The following is a 20,859-nucleotide window of genomic DNA, read 5'->3' as shown; positions in this document are numbered from 1 at the left end:
TTCAATTCTGGGTCTTCAATTCTGTTCCATTGATCAACCTGCCTGTCACTGTACCAATACCATGCAGGAAAACTGCTATTTTTTTTTAAAGGTGACTTTTAATTTCTAGTATTTTTGATGGGGAGATGGGGAGAAAAGGGTTTATTCAGCTCACACTTCCACATTGCTGTTCCTACCAAAGGAGGTCAGGACAGGAACTCAAGCAGGGAAGGAACATAGGGCAGGAGCTGATGCAGAGGCCGTGGAAGAGTGCTGTTCACTTGTTTGTTCCATGTGTCTTGTTCAGCCTGCTTTCTTACAGAACCCAGGACCACCAGTCCAGAGATGGCGCCACTCACAGTGGATTCAACCCTCTCCTACTGATCACTAATTAAGAAAATGCCATACAGACCTGCTTACAACTCAATTTAAAAAAAAGACAAAATAAACTATAATAAGATAAAGTAAAACAAAAACAAAAACAAACAAACAAACAAAACAAAAAAACAACGGCATCATTTTGAAGTTGGACAAGGCAACCTAACACAGGAAAAAGAGTCCCAAGATCAGGCACAAGAATCAGAGACCCACACATTCTCACACTCAGGAATCCCATAAAAATACTAAGCTAAAAGCTACAATTTATATACAAAGTTCCTGGTATAGACCCCATCTAGGCACTGAGCTGGCTGCTTCAACATCTGTGAGAAACTGTTAATTTTTTTAAAGAGTAAATATTTACATTGTATTTTAAATTAGATAATATGATGCATGTTGTGGTCTGTTTCTATAATTTGATGTTACTGTTTTGGATGTATCTATAGTATAGAAGTGTAGTCAATCAAAGCACCTTTCTTTTTCCAGAGTTCAGAAGGAGCATTCCCTGTTGCTCTGCTGATCATTTATCAGCTGTAGGAATTTCCTGGGCAGTCTCAAGGGTCTTATGTACAGAACCCCAGCATCTATAGATCAAGATTCTTTGACTTCTTCATTTCTTGTCTGCTGAGTAGGAATGGAGAAAGAAGCCATCTTGTTTTGTTTACTGTCTTAGTGGAAATGCTTGGAGTTTCTCTCCATTTGACATGATGTTTGTTGTAGGCTTGCTGTAAATTACATTTATTTTGTTGCGATATGTTGCTTGCATCTCTATTCTCTGCAGAACTTTTACCACAAGGGGATGGTGGATTTTCTCCAAGGCCTTTTCTCTGTCTAATGAGATGATTGTTTCTGGCCTTTCACCTATTTATGTGGTAGGCTATGTTTATTGATTTATGTATGTTGAACCATCCTGTATCTCTTGGATGAAACCAACTGCATCATAGTGAATAATCATGTTGATATGATTATTTTTGATGTGCTATTGAATTAGGTTTATAAATATTTCATTTAGAATTCTTGTATTTGTGTTCATCAAAGATTTTGGCCTAAAATTTTCTTCCCTTTTTTTTTTTCTTTGTTTGGCTTTGGTATCGGGGTAATACCACTTGGAAGAAGAAATCTGGTGATGTTCCTTGCTTCTCTGTTTTGCAAAATAGCTTGAAGAGTATTGGTATTAATTCTATGAAGGTCTGGTAGAATCCTGCACTGAATTTATGTGGCTCTGGGCTTCTTTTAATTGGGAGATTTTTTAAACTGCTGCTTCTATTTCATTGGATGTTATGAGTCTAGTTAAATATATCCTTTCTTGACTTAATTTAGGTAGTTTGTTTATATCTAGAAATTCCTCTGTTCCTTTGCATTTTCAGTTTGGTGGAGTATAAACTTTTAAAGCACCCATGAGTTCTCTGACTTTGCCTCCAGGGAGTGTTTGTTGTTGTTGTTGTTGTTATTGTTTATTTTTTATTCTGGTTCCCTCTTTGTGTTGGTCAGTTCAGCCTTTTCCAAAGGAATATCTCAAACTGACCCAAAAGAAGTCTGTCTCTTACAGTTATGGATACTACAAAGCTCAATCAAGATGCTGGCAGATTGGGTATGTGGTGAGGCCCATTTCCTAGTTTGACACTAACTCCATTCCTGAGGGTTCCACCCTTGTAATCTACTCCCCTGCCTTGTCTTGCCTCCTAAGAGTGTCTTAGCAGGCTAACTAGATCAACATACGCTGAGAAGGGCAGGAACGTGCAGTACATATCGACTACCCCAAAGTAATCATAAGTCATCTTCCTTGGGTACCAGATTCTCATGATTTTGGAAATATCAATATGTTTAATGTTCAGGACAGTCCTAGAAGGAGGTGTTGCTATTATCTTTGGTTTATTTGGAAAGAGGCTAAGTTACACAATGCTAGATATGTTGTCCAAGAGAACACAGCTTGTGCATATCTGAGTTGGTATTGTGAACCTCGAAATGCAGAGCCACAACTCTGTGCTCCTACCCACTGTGATATTCTTCTTATGACAGCTGTTTGGATTCAAATGTCCATATCGTAAAAGTTACCATTTTACTCAAAGATACGCAGCCGCCATGGGGAAGGAACCCTTTTTATAAGTGCCTACACAGCCTTGCAGTTTTCCTTGCTCACACTTGCCCCAGATGTAATTAGCTAGTAACCTGCATGGCTTTTTTTTTTCCTTAATATTTATCATTCTTTTAGATAATGAGCTTAATGAGTACAGAGTCTATGCTAGTTTTTTCGTTGCTGTCCCATGCCAGGGGACTCTCAGTAAATACTTGTTGAAGGAGTAGATGAAAGCAGCAGAGAGACTACCCAAAGTGAGCTCATGACCAGGTGAAGCATCCTTGTGGCAAGTGCACATGCAGAGGGCAGCCCACTCATGCCTCGGGCATGGCGCTTGCTACATTACACCCCTTCAGATACCATGGATGCTTACCAAGGATTGTTAAGGGCACGTTGGAATGAGGAAGATAGATCACGTCTTTGCTGCCACAGAACTTACAGTTGAGTCGGAGGAGACAAACCATCAGTAAGAGAACAGCAGGCAACAATAAATCCCTGATGAAAAAGAGGCAGTGCTCAGAAGAGGGGAGCACACACTTCGTCCTCCGTACTGCTCAGGAGCTGCTGCTTCCGTTGTTTCAAGGTTTTCATTTGTTTGTTTGTTTTGGTGTGTGTGTGTGTGTGTGTGTGTGTGTGTGTGTGTTCTGTTAAGAAATCTAGATGGTTCACAAGACCAGAGACTGGAGGTCTCTACTTACAAAAGCAATGAAAGTACCTGAGATTGGGACCATTGTAAAATGTGCAGTTGTTATTGTTAGTCCATAAGAAAATTAAACTTTGGTCAGAAGTTTATTTTTCCTTCGAGGTTTGAGTGCTAGTAAATGAGCATGAGGAGAGAGAGGAAGTGTGTGTGTGCTGACTGACTGTGTGTGCTGACTGACTGTGTGTGCTGACTGACTGTGTGTGCTGACTGCTGAGAGCATCTCTGTGGTCCTTGGCACTAGGGAAGCCCTGTTGAGAGAGGGAGGGAGGGTGTGGACCTGACTCCCCGGATAGGCTCTATCTCTAAGTATTGATGACATCTGCTCTAAAATGCATATCTACACTGCCTAGTGACATATGCCTTTAATCCCAGCATGGGGTGGGAAGGGGGCGGGGGAGGAGACAAGGCAAGTGGATCTTTGAGTTCAGGTCTAGCCTGATCTACACAGAGAGTTCCAAGACAGCCTGGACTACAGGAATGACCCTGCTTCCAACAGAAGAAGGAAAAAGGAGGAGGAGGAGGAGGGAGAGGAGGAGGAGAAGGAAGAAGAGGAGGAAGAGGAAGAGGAGGAGGAGGAAGAAGAAGAAGAAGAAGAAGAGGAAGAGAAGGGAAAGGCTTGGTGGGAAGGCCAGTGCTGTTAAGTAGTTGTAAAATTCAGCGGGTCAATTGCAGCCTTTGATCACTGACTTTCACCTTTGAAAGGAGGACAACCCCAGCTGCCTGTTTTATACATTCTCTCCTCAAAGTGAGTAGCTGTTTTTGGAATTCGATTTCTTGCCACAAAGCTAGAATGACAATTAGGAGTTGCTCAACTGTAATTAAGGGTCACAACTAAGAATTATTTCTTAAGCTTTTAAAAATGAACATCTTAAGCTTTACACCATAATTGACAGTTTGAAAAAAAAAAGTTTGTATTGGTCTTCCCCTCTTTGAAGGATCCTCTTGAAAAAGCACAGAAGTAATGATGAATAGTACTGAGTAAAACTGGAACCTGAAGTCTTATTTGTGTTATCAGTGTCTCCTAAAATAAAATATCAGACAGAAGCACTGTAAGGAAGGAAGGGCCTTGTCTATCTGAGCGACAGCCTATGTGAGGGTAAACATGGCGTGTCTGCAGGGAAGCAGAGAGTTGAGTGAGCTGCCACTCATCTAGGTTCTCCTTTGTATCCAGTCTGAGATCCCAGCCCATAGAATGCTGCCACCTCTGTCAGAGTGGATCTGCCCCCTTCTGCTCAAATATCTAGAAACACCTTCATGGACACAGGTGTGTTTCCATGGTGATTCTAAGCAGACAGAGTAATGGACCACTATAATAGATCCTGTGGATGAATCGTTTCCAGACTTGCTTATTAGAATACTCATTTCATTTTTCTCTAAATTTATCAGCCATACATAACTTACCAACAATGCATGTTTACTACAATTATAACAAATGAGAACTGTAGCTCAAAGATGCTGAGGCAGAGCTAGCTGCCCACTGCCTGGTCTATCCTCAAGATGCTGGCTTTGTTTACAATAATACATCTGGTACATGTACATAAGCAGATAAGCAGGATTTGGATTGGGTATGGATTTTTAAATATTAACTTGATGATGGTGATAATCTTGGGCTCACTCTGTAAGTTGAGCCAGCCTCTAACTCACTACCCTGGCTCCCCAGCGCTGGTGTCTTACCTGAGGACCTGATGAGGCCCAGATGAAGCATTGCATTTTGAACTGTTAAAAATAAAAGATGTTATTTGTTCACAGTTGTTATATGAAAGTATGATTACAGAATTGTTCTCAAAATATATGTAGTTACAAATGTAAGGAACTGGAAAATAAAGCAGTTTACCTGCCACCTGGCATATTTCTGAATTTTTCCTGTCGAATAATATCCGTAACAACAGGCCTTGTGGGTGCAGAGTTGATCTTGAAGAGCCTGAAGTAACTAAGATGCGCCTTTGGTGGCTATGTTGTCTTAAAGATATAGGAGGTTTTGTTTTGCTTTGTTTTGGTTTGGTTTTTGTTTTTTTGAGACAGGGTTTCTCTCTGTGTAGCCCTGGTTGTCCTGGAACTCACTCCGTAGACCAGGCTGGCCTCGAACTCAGAAATCTGCCTGCCTCTCCCTCCCAAGTGCTGTGATTAAAGGCATGTGCCACCACTGCCCAGCTGAAGTGGTTTCACAGGCCTGTGGTCTCAGCTCCTTGGGAGGCTGGGGCAGGAGAAACATTTGAGCCACAGAGTTTGAGACCACTTTGTGCTTCATAAAGAGATTCTGACTAAAGCCAAAACCAAGTAAACAAAACCAAAATCAAGCAGCAAGTGTGGTGCATGCCACATGCCTGTATTGGGAGTTGGAGGCAAGGGGATCAAGGGTAGCCTAGGCTAGTGTAGCAAGTTTGAGGTTAACCTGTGTTACATGAGACCCAATCTCAAAAGAACCCCAAGTATAAAAGAAAGAAAAACTTGATTGCCGTTCATTATGTGTTTGTTTTTGTCTCAATATAGAGCTAGTGGATTTTACCCCAAGAGCTCTCAATAACACAGTGCCCCAGGATTGTGTCAGACCACTCTACCCCTTAAGTGCCAGGGTGCCCCTGTTTGAGAAGCAGGGGGTTGTTTGACATCAACTTCTTTATCAGATGTCTCTGGGGGCCCTTGTGTGTGCTTAGCACTCTGCTGGGTGCTGGAAATACAGCCATGTCCCTGTTTTTCTGGAGATAATGTCAGTGACAAAGATAAGTAGGGAGACAATAATAAAATTCAGTGGTAAACGCTGTGGTAGGCAAAGTATATAGAATTCTATTGGAACGTTTGAAGAGCACCCAACTCAGATGCAAGAGGAATCCATTTCAAAGGAAGCTCCCTAGAGCTGAGGTCTAGAGACTCAATGGGAATGCCAGAATGATATGGAGATGATAAAGGAAGAGTGTATGGAGTGAGTTCCTAGTCAGAGGAGCCTGGATTCATAAAAGACTGGGCAAGGCAGGGCATGAATGGGAAGAGAAGCAAGCATTTCAGTCTCATAAGCAGAGTATGCAGAGAGCTAGAAGCTCCGCTCAGATCACAGTGTGCTCTTCTGAACTTGGTTCAAGAGCCTGAGTAGTGTATGGAGATGGGGAAAATAAAGGCTTCCGCAGCAGCCACGTGACAATAGGCCTCCCCCTCCACTCAGATACATAATAACAAACATGCCGCTTCAGGGATGCTGCTGGAGCATCGACACCAGAGCACACAGCGCAGGTGATTCCAGCTTGTCTGTCCTCATGTCTGTGAGTCTGTCACTCCTTTATTCCCTCATTGCCTCAGTCTAGCCAACCCCAAAGCAGTGCAGGCTGTGGCACAACACAATAACACAAACAGTATACGAATGGCCACTTTCTCCACTTACATTTTACAGTTGTTAACCTTTACCATTTTTGCTTCATCTATTTTTACTGAAGTGTTTTAAAGTACAGACCTAATGACATTTCACCTCTTAATGCTTTTAGCATGCATTTTTAAAATGAGCTTTTCCCCACTTGCAATACCATTATCACACCTAATACAGTCAACAGTACTTGTGATTATAATACATCTCAGTTCATACTCAGATTGCCCCTGTGAGTCCCCAGATGGCGTGCCTGCTCTTTATCAAAGCCAGGGTCTGGGGAGGTTTTCCTGTTGCATTTATCTCACTTCTAAAGCAGGGACACTTCAGTTTGTGGCTGTCACCTGTGTGTAGACCATTTGGAACCCAGAGCAGGGTTCTGAATGGGGCACTGCATGGTTTGAACTTGTCTCCTGGCTCCAACACTTACTAGTTGACACCTTGCAAGTCACTTGCTGCCTCTGTGGCCTGGCTCCTTCCATGCCTGATGTGAGGTCAGGACAACACACATCTTGTGGGGCTGCGGCAAGGGCGAGTGAGGTAACAGGTGTTCCCAGCCATGCCCACACAGTGAGCACTGAGCAGGTGCAGGGTTCACGTTAGTATCTGTGATTAGTTTCCACCAACCTCTGAGGTACCTGAGGCTCGAGCCACGCATCTCACAGTCTGAGGAAGCATCCTAGTTGGGGTAGGTAGACCAGGAACACAGAACACTGCTCAACAACTTGGACATAAATATACACTACATTGGCTTCTTAAGCTGAAGGCTGTGTTCTTAAATATAGGGGTCACAGAAAACTTGACAGTTGTGAAAGGTTCCTGAAAAAAGACAAAATCCAGATCGTAACTTGAACACGCATGCCTGGGAGGTATTTCTCTCAGCCTTACCCTCTGACTTGTTACAGTAATACTAACTGCACTTGTGAGTTGCATTAGGATTATGTGGCACCTCGGGAGACTTCCAGACACATACTTTTACACATGAGCTTAGTTGGTGTATCTAGGTACTCTACATTCTTTGAAGAGGTTTATAGTTACATGTAGCTAAGTTGTAACTGGTGGGACATGAGTCCTACTGGATTGGCGTTATCTTCGGGCCTCAGACTAGGCCTCTAAGCCTATATCACTAATGACATTTCCATGAGAAGATTCAATTACATGCATATTTTAAGTTCTATATTTTTTCCAGAGATGTAAACTACTACCAAGACTTACTTTTTAACAATCACTTGCTTATTTTGTGTGGAGTTTTGGAGCACATGTGCCAGGGTGTGTGTGTGGAGGTTGAGGTGACTGGGAGTCAGAGTCCATTCTCTGCTCCCACTGTGTACACCCTGGAGACTAAACTCAGGTTCTTGACAGCAGCGCCCTCTTTGGGTGTATAGTCTTGCCAGCCTGCTGCCTGGATTTCATTGTAGGATGTGCTGCTGGAGTTAACTGACATCTCAAAAGCGGCATCTCAATTTCAAATGCTGTGTTAGCCTGTTTGCCGGGAGAGCTGCTCGTCTCTGGCTGCTAACAACCAAGAAACATAATAGCAAGGAGCCAATGAGGTAAATAGCAGCCTGTGTACCATAAACACTGGCCAGAAGTTGGGTTTGTTGGCTCTGAAAAACACTGAAGATGCTACACTATTAGCCAGCCAAGGTTGAATTCTTTATGTAACTATAAACAATATATAACGTTATTCAGTTAGTACTCAGGAGGCTGATTGTTTGTGTGTGTGTGTGTGTGTGTGTGAGAGAGAGAGAGAGACAGAGAGAGAGAGACAGAGACAGACAGAGACAGACAGAGACAGAGACAGACAGAGACAGAGAGGAGGGAGACGTCCAAGGTCAATTTGAACAATCTAACAGGACTTTGTTAAAAAATAAAAAAATTGGGATGGTACAAATGTTTTGGGAGCTGGATGAGATGGCTCAGCAATTTAGGACCCTAGCCACCAAGCCTGATGACATGACTTAAGTCAGATTGCCTGAACCCACATCTAGAACTGACATCCTCAAAGTTGTCCTCTGATCTTTACCGCACATCCCTGTAACCTGCAAACAAACACACAAATAAATAAATATAATTAAAAGTCCTTAAAGTTGCACAGACTGTCATCCTAGACATCATAACTGTAAGCTAACAATTATCACTGTGGCAGATTTTAAGAACATGAACACAAAGCTAAGGGTTTCCCTCTTCTCATACCATGTGCCACAGCTGTTTTGGGTTCAGTGCTGCTATGTGCTATGGGCTGTTGTGGGAACCCACAGTTCTGAGACAGGTATTGGGCAGACAGTGGGGCAGGGCCCTTACAGCAGTGTGGAAAACCAGCCCTGAACTTGGGGTCCTGGCTGGGTCAGAACCAGGAAGTGCTTCACCTCAGAGCATTTCAGGCTTCTAGCAATTTTTACTGCTATGAGGACCTTCAACCCACTGACCTTGAGTGACTTCCCCCTCAACTAGTTAGACTCCACAGTCGGAGGATGCTGTTTTCTACCCACTGCACATCCCCATCCCTGTTGCTGACAAGACTCCTTCCATGGTGTGTGCATCCTGCCAGAGCTAAGATCATCTGTTTTTCAGCCTTCCCTGCACTGCAGTGTGAGGGTGGCACCCACTTCACCTCAGAAGGACTGAGTAGTGGTGCCATCAGCACATCTGTGTGATGAAGGGGACAGTCACAGATGCCACATCTCTTTGCCCTTCTGACTTCCCCCTTGCTTTCAGATAGAAACAAGCATGGCATTTGAAGCCATAGCAGTCACTTTGCACAGTGACAAGGATGGGGGCAACCTCCTCCTCCTTCTAGCCACAATGGAAGAAGTGTTCCTCCAGCTTTGAAGACCAGCCTCCTCTGACTAGTTTCTCTATTCTCAAGGAATCCCAGATCTTTGCATGACGGATTCAGTTTCTCCGCTCAGGTCTTAGGTATTGCTATTTCCTAAGAAGGATTATCCTGGACTGACAAGCCCAAGGAAGCCTCTCATTATTTTCTATCCCAGTGATGGCAAAAGACCTGGGGTCAGAGGCAAGTCAAATCCATCTCCCCACTGGCAGGGCTTTCTGCTTGGTGGCTGCTTGCTTAGTTCCCTTCAGTGGCAGGTAGGTGGCTGCTGTGTATTTCCTCTTTCCATTTTATAGAATTATTTATTTATTTATTTATTTATTTATTTATTTATCTATTTTTTTTTCGAGACAGGATTTCTCTTTGTAGCCCTGGCTGTCCTGGAACTCAGTCTGTAGACCAAGTTGGCCTCGAACTCAGAAATCTGCCTGCCTCTGCCTCCCATGTGCTGGGATGAAAGGCGTGTGCCACCACCTGCCCAACTCCTCTTTCCATTTTAAGCACCAGTTAGTTGGGTGCAATAGCACCTACCTACTTGCACAAAGTAAGCGGAACAAGTCTTTCAGTCTTCAGAAAATAGGACAGACACATCTAGTAAACAGTCTTACGCTCTGTGAGCTCGGGGCCGGAGTCTGGCTATGTAAAAGCAGCACAAAATTGGCGCTGCTGAGCCTTTGAGGGGTTTCTGCTTGTTGTGCCTTCTCTCCCTCACAAGGAGACAAGGAGGGAAGCCGTTGGGAATAGGATGTTAGAATGCAATGCTAATAAAATAAATTAAATGCTTTAACTATACCTTAACTTTAATGACTTACTAAGAAATTGTGTTTTTTAATAGATACTAGTATATGGTGAAATGCACATAACTGTCACCTGGCTCTAACAGCTACCATGATTTCTGCCAATCTTCACCATCTTCCCTCCATCCTCATCATTTATGGACAAAGTCCATTTCCTTTCTCTCTCAGCAGACTCGCCGTGGCTCAGGCTAGCCTTAAACTCACCATTCAGTAGAGGATGACCTTGAACTTCTGATACTCCCACCTCCACCTCTGAGAGCTCGAATTACAGGCCTGAGTCGTCACACCTGGTTTTGAAGTTTCTTTACTCTCTTTTAATGTAATATGGTTGATCAGTAAATCCAGCTCCAATCAGCTTGGTCTGCCCTTTATAAAACTACAGTGTTCTACAGCATTGATCTGAGCAGCCACTGATGTTACCTGAATGCCCTGTTACAGTAGGGATTGTAGTGATTCTGGAACTCTGCTATTCTTTCGGCTTTTATCAGAGACTCCAAAGAGCCTTTCACTAGACATGTCTGGTGAGTACCAAATAGACTTGTAAAGGAAAGTAGACTAAATGCTTAGCTCCCTTTTATTTTCCAAATTCCAAGTTAATTTGTTGATGTTTTCATTAGGTATTTTGGAAGATGACTATTAAGAACATGTTTTTAAAATATATTTGAAGTATTTCAGTCTACTGAAGTCCCCCTCCCCCACCCCTCTAACCAGTAAGCTCTCCTTTTAACTTTTCCCCCCAGAGCAGCACTTTATAATTTATGAGATACTCAACATACAATATCAGTCATTTGAATCTTACAAATGACCCTGTGAGTCTGACATTATTCCCCATGTTACAGATGAGAAATTTAACTCATGTGGCTCAAACTGGGACTCACTGTCCGTTGCTCTTTTCAATATATAAAACTATGGTTTGAGAATGAGTGAAAAGCAACTGAATCATTTTCCTGTTTGTCCTTTCTCTGGTCTCAAGATTTACATGGAAGATGTCTTTTACCAGTGGGAATATGGCATTAAGCAATATCCACTTTAGAAGACATTACTCGGGGCAGACACTGTTGAGAATAGTGTCTCTGCTGATAGTACTGTAACTTGGCAAATAGCTTCTCTCAACTTTGTTTGTGAAGCATTTCAATTTTGATTACTCTGTGTGGGAGCTACTGCTCAGATAGATGCGCGTGGTTTTATGGTTTGCCCATGTCTGGGGAGCTGGCATTACATGCTGCCTAGTGTTTTTAATTCAGAAGTTCTTCCAGAAGCAACCTTAGCCTCTTGTATTCCAGCCCTAGTTTTAATAGCATAAGCTATTTCCTTCTTATATAGCGTTGTGGGCACAGTAATAAAATAAATACCACAAAATCACTGATGAGATGAAAATTGAGCTCCCTGCTTCTGTGCAGCCATGTAGGTAAAACAGTAATTGGCTCTGATAATGTTTTGTTCTTACAAACCAAAATCTCAATGAGAGTCACATTTGATATATCTGCTTGTAATTACTATCAAAAGGAGAAAATGCAAATTTTAGATGGTTTAGCGAGTCAAAATAGATTAAACAATTGCTGCCTTTTCTTGACCAATTGAAAAATTTCTGATATTTCTCTTACTGCTGGTGAAGGATCATCTTCCAGAGAGTGGTTTTCTGCTTAATGGGATGATTAATTTGCTTTTGGTTTTTAATCTATAATTGTTTTTCTTAGAAAAAAGAATCCCTTATTATTGGATCTTATAATATAGTCTAAGCCCATGAGGTTTTTGAACACACCTACTGTAAAACAGTAAGATAGATTTCAGCATTGGATCTATTTGATCATGATGTTCAGTGGAGCTACTTTCAATATTTTATTTATTATTGGGCATTATATCCAGGGCCTCTCACATGCTAGACAAGTATAGACTATTTACTGAGCCACACTCCTAGTCTGGTAGGTTTTACATTTTATTTATTTATTTATTTGGGTGTGTGCTATGCATATATATATGCCTGTGTGTATGGTGTGTTTGTGTGTGTGTGTGTATATATATGTGTATACATATATGTGTGTGTATATATATATAAAATGCATGTGTATGTCCTTGCATGTGCATGTATGTGCAGGTGTGGTGTGTATGTGTGTGTTAGTGTACCATGGTGAGTGTGAAGAGGTCAGAGGACAACCTGTATAAGCTGGCTTTCTCCTCCAACATGTGAGGCCTAGAGCTGGAACTGGCCCTGTAGGGCTTGGCGGAGGTATTTACGCACTGAGCCATCTCACTGGCAGCATTTGCTTTTACATTATTATTTTTGAGACAGGTTTTCATGTAGCCAAGGCTGGCTTTGAATTTCTTTTTTTTTTTTATTGTGTCTTTTTTTTCTCTCTTTTTTTAACTTTTATTGCATTATGATGAGAAAAGTTATATGATTTCAATTTATCTGAATTTGTTAACATTTAAAAACATATTTTAAGTAAATAGAATTAAATCATGTTCTTGTTTCCCTTTTATACCCCCACTCCTCCCAGAGACCCCCCTTCAATACCTACAATATCTTGTTTGTCATATTCCTTAAAATTTATAAAATATTATAACAATGAAAATAAGTATTATAAAAATTGTTTGATATAAAACAACAATCAATTTAAGTCTTATGTAGATGCTCATCTACAGCAATAGTAAAAATACATTTTTCTCAATATAAATTTTAAATAACTCCAAATATATTAACTGTATATTTCAAAATAATACATCACTACTAGTATTTTCTGAAATGCTGGCTTTGAATTTCTAGTCTTTCTGCCTGTGCCTTGTAAGTACTGGGATCATAAGCGTGTGTCACCATGCCCAGAACCCAATATTTTAAAAGGGAAGTCAAGTCATGCAGGCAACATGGCAAAGGTGAGACTATTAATAATTTTAAGAGAATTGTTTTAAGAGCCTACAATAAGAATCTGTAATCCAATCCACAATTTCTGTTTACATGGTGATTTTGTTCCAGAATATCTGTGCCTGGAAATGTAAAATAGACAGGGAATATCTGGGTCTTAATGCTGGTGCTCCAGCAACTCTGGCCATCTCTTTCCTAATCCAGTCCTGAAGTCACACAAAGTTGATGGGATGCAATAAAACTAAGAAAGGCTCTCTGGTCCACTGAGCCAGTGATCCAAGAATTAAAAGTTCTAACGAAGCTGAGACCTAATAGATGAAGCCATTACTGTTGGTCGTATCCACAATCCACATTATATCCTAATTACAGAAACCACATCCAGTCAATATAATACATATTAGCAATTTCCTGATCCTTGGTAGGATGGAAATTATCCTGAAAGCTTAATTAAGAAGGAAAAAATTATGTTCAGGTATTATATTAATTTCAATTTAAAAGAGGTACTCAGCTCTCTGCAAAGCTGCCAGAGGAGTGCTCTGAGTGCAGTCACCACACACAGATGGAAAGCCATCTGGAACTGGGCTCCACATTGCTTCTGTTACTACATGCACTCAAAGGAGAAAGTCAGAAGACATGCCTTGCTTGTGACATGTGCCTCCACATGGGCAGTTGGGAACAGTTATTTGGAGGTTTGATTATTCTGGAGCCATTAAAAACAGAAGGGGAGTGTGAATCTTGTGTTAGCTCATCTTGACAAGAGTTGTCCCTTTGCTGTTTTTGTAGCCTGCCTCTTCACTTTGACCTCAGACTGTTGTGAATGCTTAAGTTCAAAGAAATAAGTGGATTATGGACCAGTCTGTTAGGTTACTGTAACCATTGTAACACCTACCTCAGATCACACTCTGAACAAAAGTATTTGATTGAGCCCAAATCATAGTTTCTAGTTGTTCCCAGTACCTCCAAGTTCTTTAAAATTAAAACTCACAAAGTCAAGCTATTGTGCTCCCATTTGTACAAATGTCCAGAATAGCCTTATGAGTAGAGACATACTCTAGTGTCCTAGTGGCCACTGGGGCTGGGGTAGCAGAATAGGGGATTGACTGCTAATAGGTGTAAGGCCTCATTTGGAGGAAATAAAAATGTTCTGGAACTAGATAGTAGTGAGCTTGCTTAGGTTTGCAAACAAAACCACAGGTGTGTAAATTATACTGTGGCACTAAACTATATATATGTATATGAGTTTTATAAGTCATACATGCATAGATACATACATACCAGTAATTTTTTTAAGATTTATTATTATTATTACTATAAATGAGTACACTGTAGTTGTCTTCAGATACACCAGAAGAGAGCATCAGATTTTATTATGGGTGGTTGTGAGCCACCATGTGGTTGCTGGGATTTGAACTCACGACCTTTGGAAGAGCAGTCGGTGCTCTTACCCACTGAGCCATCTCACCAGCCCCATACCAGTGATTCTTGATGCCACAATCCTTAGTGCCAACTGTCATGTTAACCTGAAGTCATAGACTGCTGTGGCTCAGGGCAGCATCCCATGAGAGCATAACTCCCAGCTTTTGCCCTTGACAAGCAAATAGGCTGGCTTTCAGAGAGGTGAGGTGACTTACTGAGTCCTGCCCAGAAATCCAGGCTAGAGCAGTCACCTAGATTGTGTGACATCTTTCCAGTGCCCTCACCCACTGCCATTCTGTTAAGAATCCTTTACAATGAAAAATAAGTCATTGGAACAAGATGCTCTTAGTTTTTCCTAACGAAAGTGCTAATTACAGATGCCAAAACCTCCGCAGATGTATAGACACATTTGTTGTGATAGATTTATCAGGTCCAAACCAAGAGCTACCTGTAAGTGTCCCTAGAGGAACATGGCCACATTCACAGACCAAGAGAGCCCTCTACCTGTGTGTCTGGAGTATAGATTTTATTCACTAAGTCCTTGACCTGGAGAGCCAGAAATAAATTGAAATGAGAGATTCTTGTCCTGGTTGACATGGAACATTATTTTTGAGCAAATGAATGATGTATTTATGTACACACATAAGGAAAATCTTCCTTGTCTGTGAATAAAAGGGATCAGTTGGTAGCCTTAATAAAAGATTCTGTGTAATTCTGTGAGAATTACATTAAAGTTCTTATTTTCCAAGAATTTTATATTCCTCTGAGGATATAAAATGTTAGTTTGTTCATTCTACATAAAAGTTTGATTATTCTTTGTTTCAGTCAAAGACACAGCTGAACATGAGGATCATGCAGGACCCTGAGAACAGGCACCACAGAGCTTCGGTCAGTGCCAACTATGGGATCCGTTTGCCATATATCAACCAGAGGAAAGCACAGGTAAGGAACAAACTACTCTCGCAGACTGTTAATTCTAAAACGGGTCTCAAGCCACTAGTCAGCGGTGTGAGACAGAATCCAGACTTTGAGTCTTTTGTCCTTGGGATTTTTTTTAATGAAATGAAATGGCTATCATTCTGTCTATAATTAGTAATGATTAAGAAAAATGTATTTTAAAAGATCTACTTGTAGCTCATTCCAGTTTTTTGTTGTGATTGATACCCCTTAAATGATCTAACAGCAAAATTTAACAGGGAGGAAGTGAGTTGACAACAAGAATTTATACAGGAATTTAGGATGTTTTGCACAGTAGGCTTACCACTAGAAAAAGCAGAGGGAAACCACATCACAGCAGCCTTCCTAGTGGTGCACCCTCGTGTGATAGTGCAACAGGCAAGCAAGTGTTCCAGCCCGAAGCCAGTGGGCACATCTCCAACTGCAGCCAAGTGCAAGAGGCCCTCCCAGCCCTCACTGCTGGCTCCTGGCTGAGGTGCCCAGGGTTAGCATTGGCCTCTTCCTGTGCTGTGGCTGACCTTGGAATGGTGCTTTGTTTTAATTAGAAAACTATTTGAGATCATTTTTAATACTAAAAACAATTTTTAACATGAAATCTATGTATTTTAAAAACGCATCTATAACTTTTGGCTTCTCTCATTGCTCTCTCTCTCTCTCTCTCTCTCTCTCTCTCTCTCTCTCTCTCTGTGTGTGTGTGTGTGTATAATGTGTGTGTGAAATTAAAAGTAAGAACAAGATTACTTTTAGAATTAAAATTTCCAAACCATTTCTAACTTGCTTAATCAATTACAGATTAAAATGGTTCTAGTTTCCTTTGTAGACTTTTCAGTTGCCTGCATCACCCATGGCATTTGGACACTCTTGGTCTCTGTGTGCACTTTATATTATTCTTACAGGTTTGGATTAAGAGCACTATCCTAGAAATATTTTCTAGCCTAAGAAATAACCAGAAAGTTAGATATTTTTATTCCTGTTGGAACTTTATTTAAAATGTCAGTGTGACTAATGTGAAGAGGTTTTTATCTGCTTCCCAGGAGCCCCAAAGCCCTTGAAGTAAAAATATTATTTCTCTGGCTGCACAGACAGCAGCAGATTTCTCTTTTGCTGTTGTTGGTTTTCCTCCTCGATCTAGAATTAATATTGGCTTAGCTGGTGGAGTAGTGCAGCTTGCCAGCCCCGGGCAACTTCCGCATGGTACAGGAACTTTGTGACGAGAGCGAAGTTTCTAGAGACCTACTGAGAGACATGGGGATTATGCTTTGCTTTATGACGCCAATATTCAGACTTAAATAAGGAATTCAAAGCAGCTCCAACTTTAAGATGGATTCTTAGCTGTTTGTTAGACTTTAAATAATTTACAAGAAGGATGAGCAGCCTGGGTATTATTCCCGTGTCCTTGGAACAGCGAGGGGGTGAGAGAGGTCCCTGCTCAGTGTTATATGTTAACAGCATGTGCTTACTTATTATATTAATGATCCTCTTCATGAAAAAAAAAGACCTCATAGAAACTGATGGTAGGCCAGGTTAAAATTAACACATACATTGGGTCAAATCTGATCAAACTATTGGCCTCACCAAAATTGTTGGGCCTATCATATCAGATGCCACTGGCGAGAGAGGCTGGTTTTTGTTTTGTTTTGTTTTATTGGGTTTTTTGTTGTTGTTGTTTTGGATTTATGAAACAGAGCATTGTTCAGAAAGCTCTCTGAGGGAAAGTACTTAAGGTATCTGGCTTTTAAAAACCTTGTAGCACATCTGGGGGTAAAAGGCAGCTGTAATTCTCCTCTTTTTTATTAAAAAAAAAATTTTTAAAAGCACCTGCCCAGAGTGTGGCCACATGTGCCTTACAGTGGCACACAGTTAACTACAGAAGCAGCGGCAGGGCTAATGTTTCCGAGTGACTCTTCATCCTCAGGGCAGAGGCTCCCAGGCCTCCATGCTAGTGTAATCGACAGCTGTCAACAGCCAGCAAATAAGTCAGGCAGTTTTTGACAAGCAAATATGAGTCCATAGTCAATTTGCATTATTAGTTCTGGAAGCTGGTGGTTTTTTTTTTTTCATCTGATGAGGAGGTGTTTCATTCTTCACCATAGGAGGTAACGGAAGCTCTTGGTGCGGGCACACACACACACACACACACACACACACACACACACACACACACCACACTATCTTATCACAGACCTTGCCTTTAGAACATTATTTTTTTGTGACCCTCCCCCTTTTCTTTTTACACAAAATCAATTTCTAAAAAGAAAAAGCACTAATTGCAAACTCACTAATGATTTTAGGATCTTAAATGCACCAAATAAAGGCTGAATAACCCAGTTCCATGTGCGTGTCAGGTTCTCGCTGGGCCCGGGAGGCAAGAGGCAAGCACTGCTGCTCTTCCTGTGTGCCTGCAGCGTCTCATTCCACACAGACCTTATAGCGCAGTGCACTGAAGAGCTGCAGAAAATTTGACTTTGATTTATTTTTTTTCAAGTAAAAAGGGTTTCTTAAAAGGCTTGAAACATGTAACTGTTAACATGAATTTTAAAAGAACGATTATGAATGCATAACAAACTAGCCAAACAAAACATCGCTGTGAACTGCTGCACAAATAACTCTGGTTACAACTGTTATGACCTAGAAAAGAATCATAAAAGCATTTTTCTTTTTGGCAAGCTATGAGTTGCTGGAGAATTATACTGGTTCTTTGGTCCCACTTTCCAAATAAATAAATATATAATGCTATGTAAACTTAGAACCTTTTATTTATTCATGAGGTTGGATTTAATGCTCTGATGACTTCTCCGCTTTATGAGTCGTACGTTATACAGCGCTTCTCACTAACTTGGCTGGGTAGCAAGCTCACCTCACAAATCATAGCTTCATTCTTTACTGTTTCACTTGGGGTGTGCAGAGCAATTGCTCCCACTGAAAGCACAATCATTTCTGAGATGATAAAGTAATGGAAAGTGATGCAATTGTGTTAATGTCAAACGATTAGAAGAAGTACCAGAAGCGGGGGTGGGGTGATTTCAAAACATGATTGTGTTTTAAGCCCATGCATATGGCCACAATTACAGTCACAACATAATTTGGCAACGGTAGCAGAATTAGATTTAAACAAATTGATGTTACACTGCAGTAATTCAGAACGAGCTTGTTGCATTTATAAACCATAACAAGAAACAGAGTGAATTAATAAACCCTTCTTGTCACTAAAAATAAAAAAGGGAATAATTGCTGAGACGGAGCTAACTTAACAGATGACTACCGTCAGCATCCTTCTAGCCTAGATGTGGCAAAGTGAAGGTCACCCCCATTTCAGATGACAAAGAGGGAACATTTTGTTGGTAAACAAATTAATCTTTGGAAAGGTCACCATTTGTTTGAAGTTTTTATCCAGTTCTTGTCATCTGGAATCAGAGATTGACTGTCACTGCAGCAGGCAGGGGTGCAGGGGAAGCCGACAGAGCTACTTCTGTCCGTATCAGCATTCCTTGACAAAACTCCGCGCCTGATTGTGATGCCATGGACTGCTGGTTTACAGCTGTCTCCGGACAGGAACGGAGGCCCGCCCCTGAATTCCAATAAGATGGGCCTGCATATTTTGCCTGCTGTACGCTGGCCCTCTGCCCACAAGTAAAATGTATCGTAGTTCAAGCCAGCAATTATCTCTCTTACTTCCTTCTGTGCTGCTTCTGTTCCCCTTTTGCAAAAACAGATGCGGGTATTTATTCAAGTTCGGCGTCTATTCTTCCCCACACCTGCCAGGGCAGGATTTTGACAGAGGTAGAGTTTTGGGGAGCCAGCAGACAACAATCGGATGTAATTTTTCTGAGAGTAGTTTTTGTTTTTTGTTCTTTTTTTTTTTTTTTTTTAAGGAAATGGTGATTTTTTTTTCCCCAGGAAATGTGGAGTCAGCATCTTGATCCCCCTCCCTTTCCCCAGGAGCATTTGGTAAATTAAATTAGTTGAACAAAAGGAAATAGCTTTAAAGACATTCTGAAATGCCACATCCTATTTATGACACACAGTTATTACCCAAGGACTGCGATAGTATGCATGGCGTCTCCACCTCTAGCAGTTGCAGGCAGCCTTCTCTTGAGGCTGTACAGAGTGGTTTTTTTTTTTTTTTTTTGAAAGTGTGCCTCATGATTCACAAGCTGTAAAGTGTATCCCACCAATACAGTGGCAGTGGTGGTGGCGATGGTGGTGTGCTGTCTGTACACATGATGGTTGTTCTTGGGACAATGAAAGATCTAAAGAGAATCATGTGGCACTGGCTGTTGTTTAGATCCTTCATAAAAGTCCACTGTTCAGGGAGCATGGGGAAGCCATTAGAGGCTGTGCCCTCATCAATAATGTTTATAAAACACCAAGCTGTATGAGCTCTCTGATTTCTTTCAAATCCTACACTTTGATGTTTTGGGGGAGTGGTAGGGGAGATCCTGCATTCATTCCCCCAACCAACTCTATGTTGGACTCACAGCACTTCTCAGCACTCAGTGTGGTGACTCTGGGTCACACTGCCCTATGTGAGTCTCACTAGATGGGGGATGTCCCAGAAACAACCTTTGTTTCCTCATATGTAAGGGAAACCATATTGAGTGTGTCTATCCTGCAGGGTGGCATTGAGACACAAATAACTTAGCAGATCTTGCTGCAAAGAAGTGCTCTGCAAGTATCAGTTCTTACTACGAGCAGTCCTCACATACTCTACTGTACCATTGTTTCTCACTGTCATTTAAAATTTACATTTTGTCTGGACCAGGGGAGGGCAACAGACTATTGGGGAAGGGCAACAGATTATTGCAGAGGGCCAGTCCAGCCATGCCATTTAATATTTCATCTAATCCTGTCATCTTTCTTATACAAATATGATATGGGGATCTTGCTTATATGTTTTTCAAATCCTCCATAGCACCCACCGAGGCTTTATACACAACAGGTGCCGAGGCGAGAACTGGCTCACTGTCTCGTCCATCTAGTCTCTGCTTTGCAGCTGTGTAGCCTGGTGTTGAATGCCAGAGTGAGTCCTGGGTAGCCTGGTTCCCAAGGCCTCCTCAGGGGTCACCTGATAGTCTTTCCTAGTGACGTGCCCTTGCTCCTGGATTCACAATACAGCCCTGTCACTTCCTAGCTGTTCCCATGAATGTCACCGAAGCCCTACCATTCTCACGTCTCTGTTTTACAGGGAGGCAAGCTAGATGGGGTGGCAGGTGGTGTGGTGGAAAGGGCTTGGGGTCAAGTGGAACAGGGCTGGGGTCTATTCTTGAACCCTAGGTAAGCAAATTAACCTCCTGAGTCCCTTAGCTGCTTCTGCAAAGCCAGGATAATGATGCCTACTAGGGACAGCTGTTATGGGGACTGCAGAAAAGAGCTGCACAGTACTGGCGTGGAATAAATGCCCAATAAGACTCCTGCCTTTCTGAGAAAACAAATTAGCATTAACAATCTATTTCCTTCTCCCTTCTTCACACCTGTGCTTTCAGAAAAGCCACAGATTCAACCCC

At 41.6% G+C, this 20,859-nt stretch overlaps 1 protein-coding gene across 3 annotated transcripts in view; it reads left to right on the top strand.

Moving 5' to 3' along the window:
* Window positions 1-20,859, top strand: part of Iqch (IQ motif containing H) — a 177,594-nt gene that overhangs the window by 17,032 nt on the left and 139,703 nt on the right. For all 3 annotated transcript variants that reach the window (XM_031344193.1, XM_031344192.1, XM_031344191.1), the window contains exon 5: window positions 15,224-15,340. In XM_031344193.1, the coding sequence (XP_031200053.1) occupies window positions 15,224-15,340 (117 nt within the window). The remainder of the gene's footprint in view (window positions 1-15,223; window positions 15,341-20,859) is intronic.

The sequence above is a fragment of the Mastomys coucha genome, unplaced genomic scaffold, assembly GCF_008632895.1.
Source record: "Mastomys coucha isolate ucsf_1 unplaced genomic scaffold, UCSF_Mcou_1 pScaffold23, whole genome shotgun sequence".
NCBI classification, from domain to species: domain Eukaryota; kingdom Metazoa; phylum Chordata; class Mammalia; order Rodentia; family Muridae; genus Mastomys; species Mastomys coucha.
The sequence above is the reverse complement of the archived record's forward strand: the minus strand, read 5'-3'. Positions and strand labels throughout refer to the sequence as shown.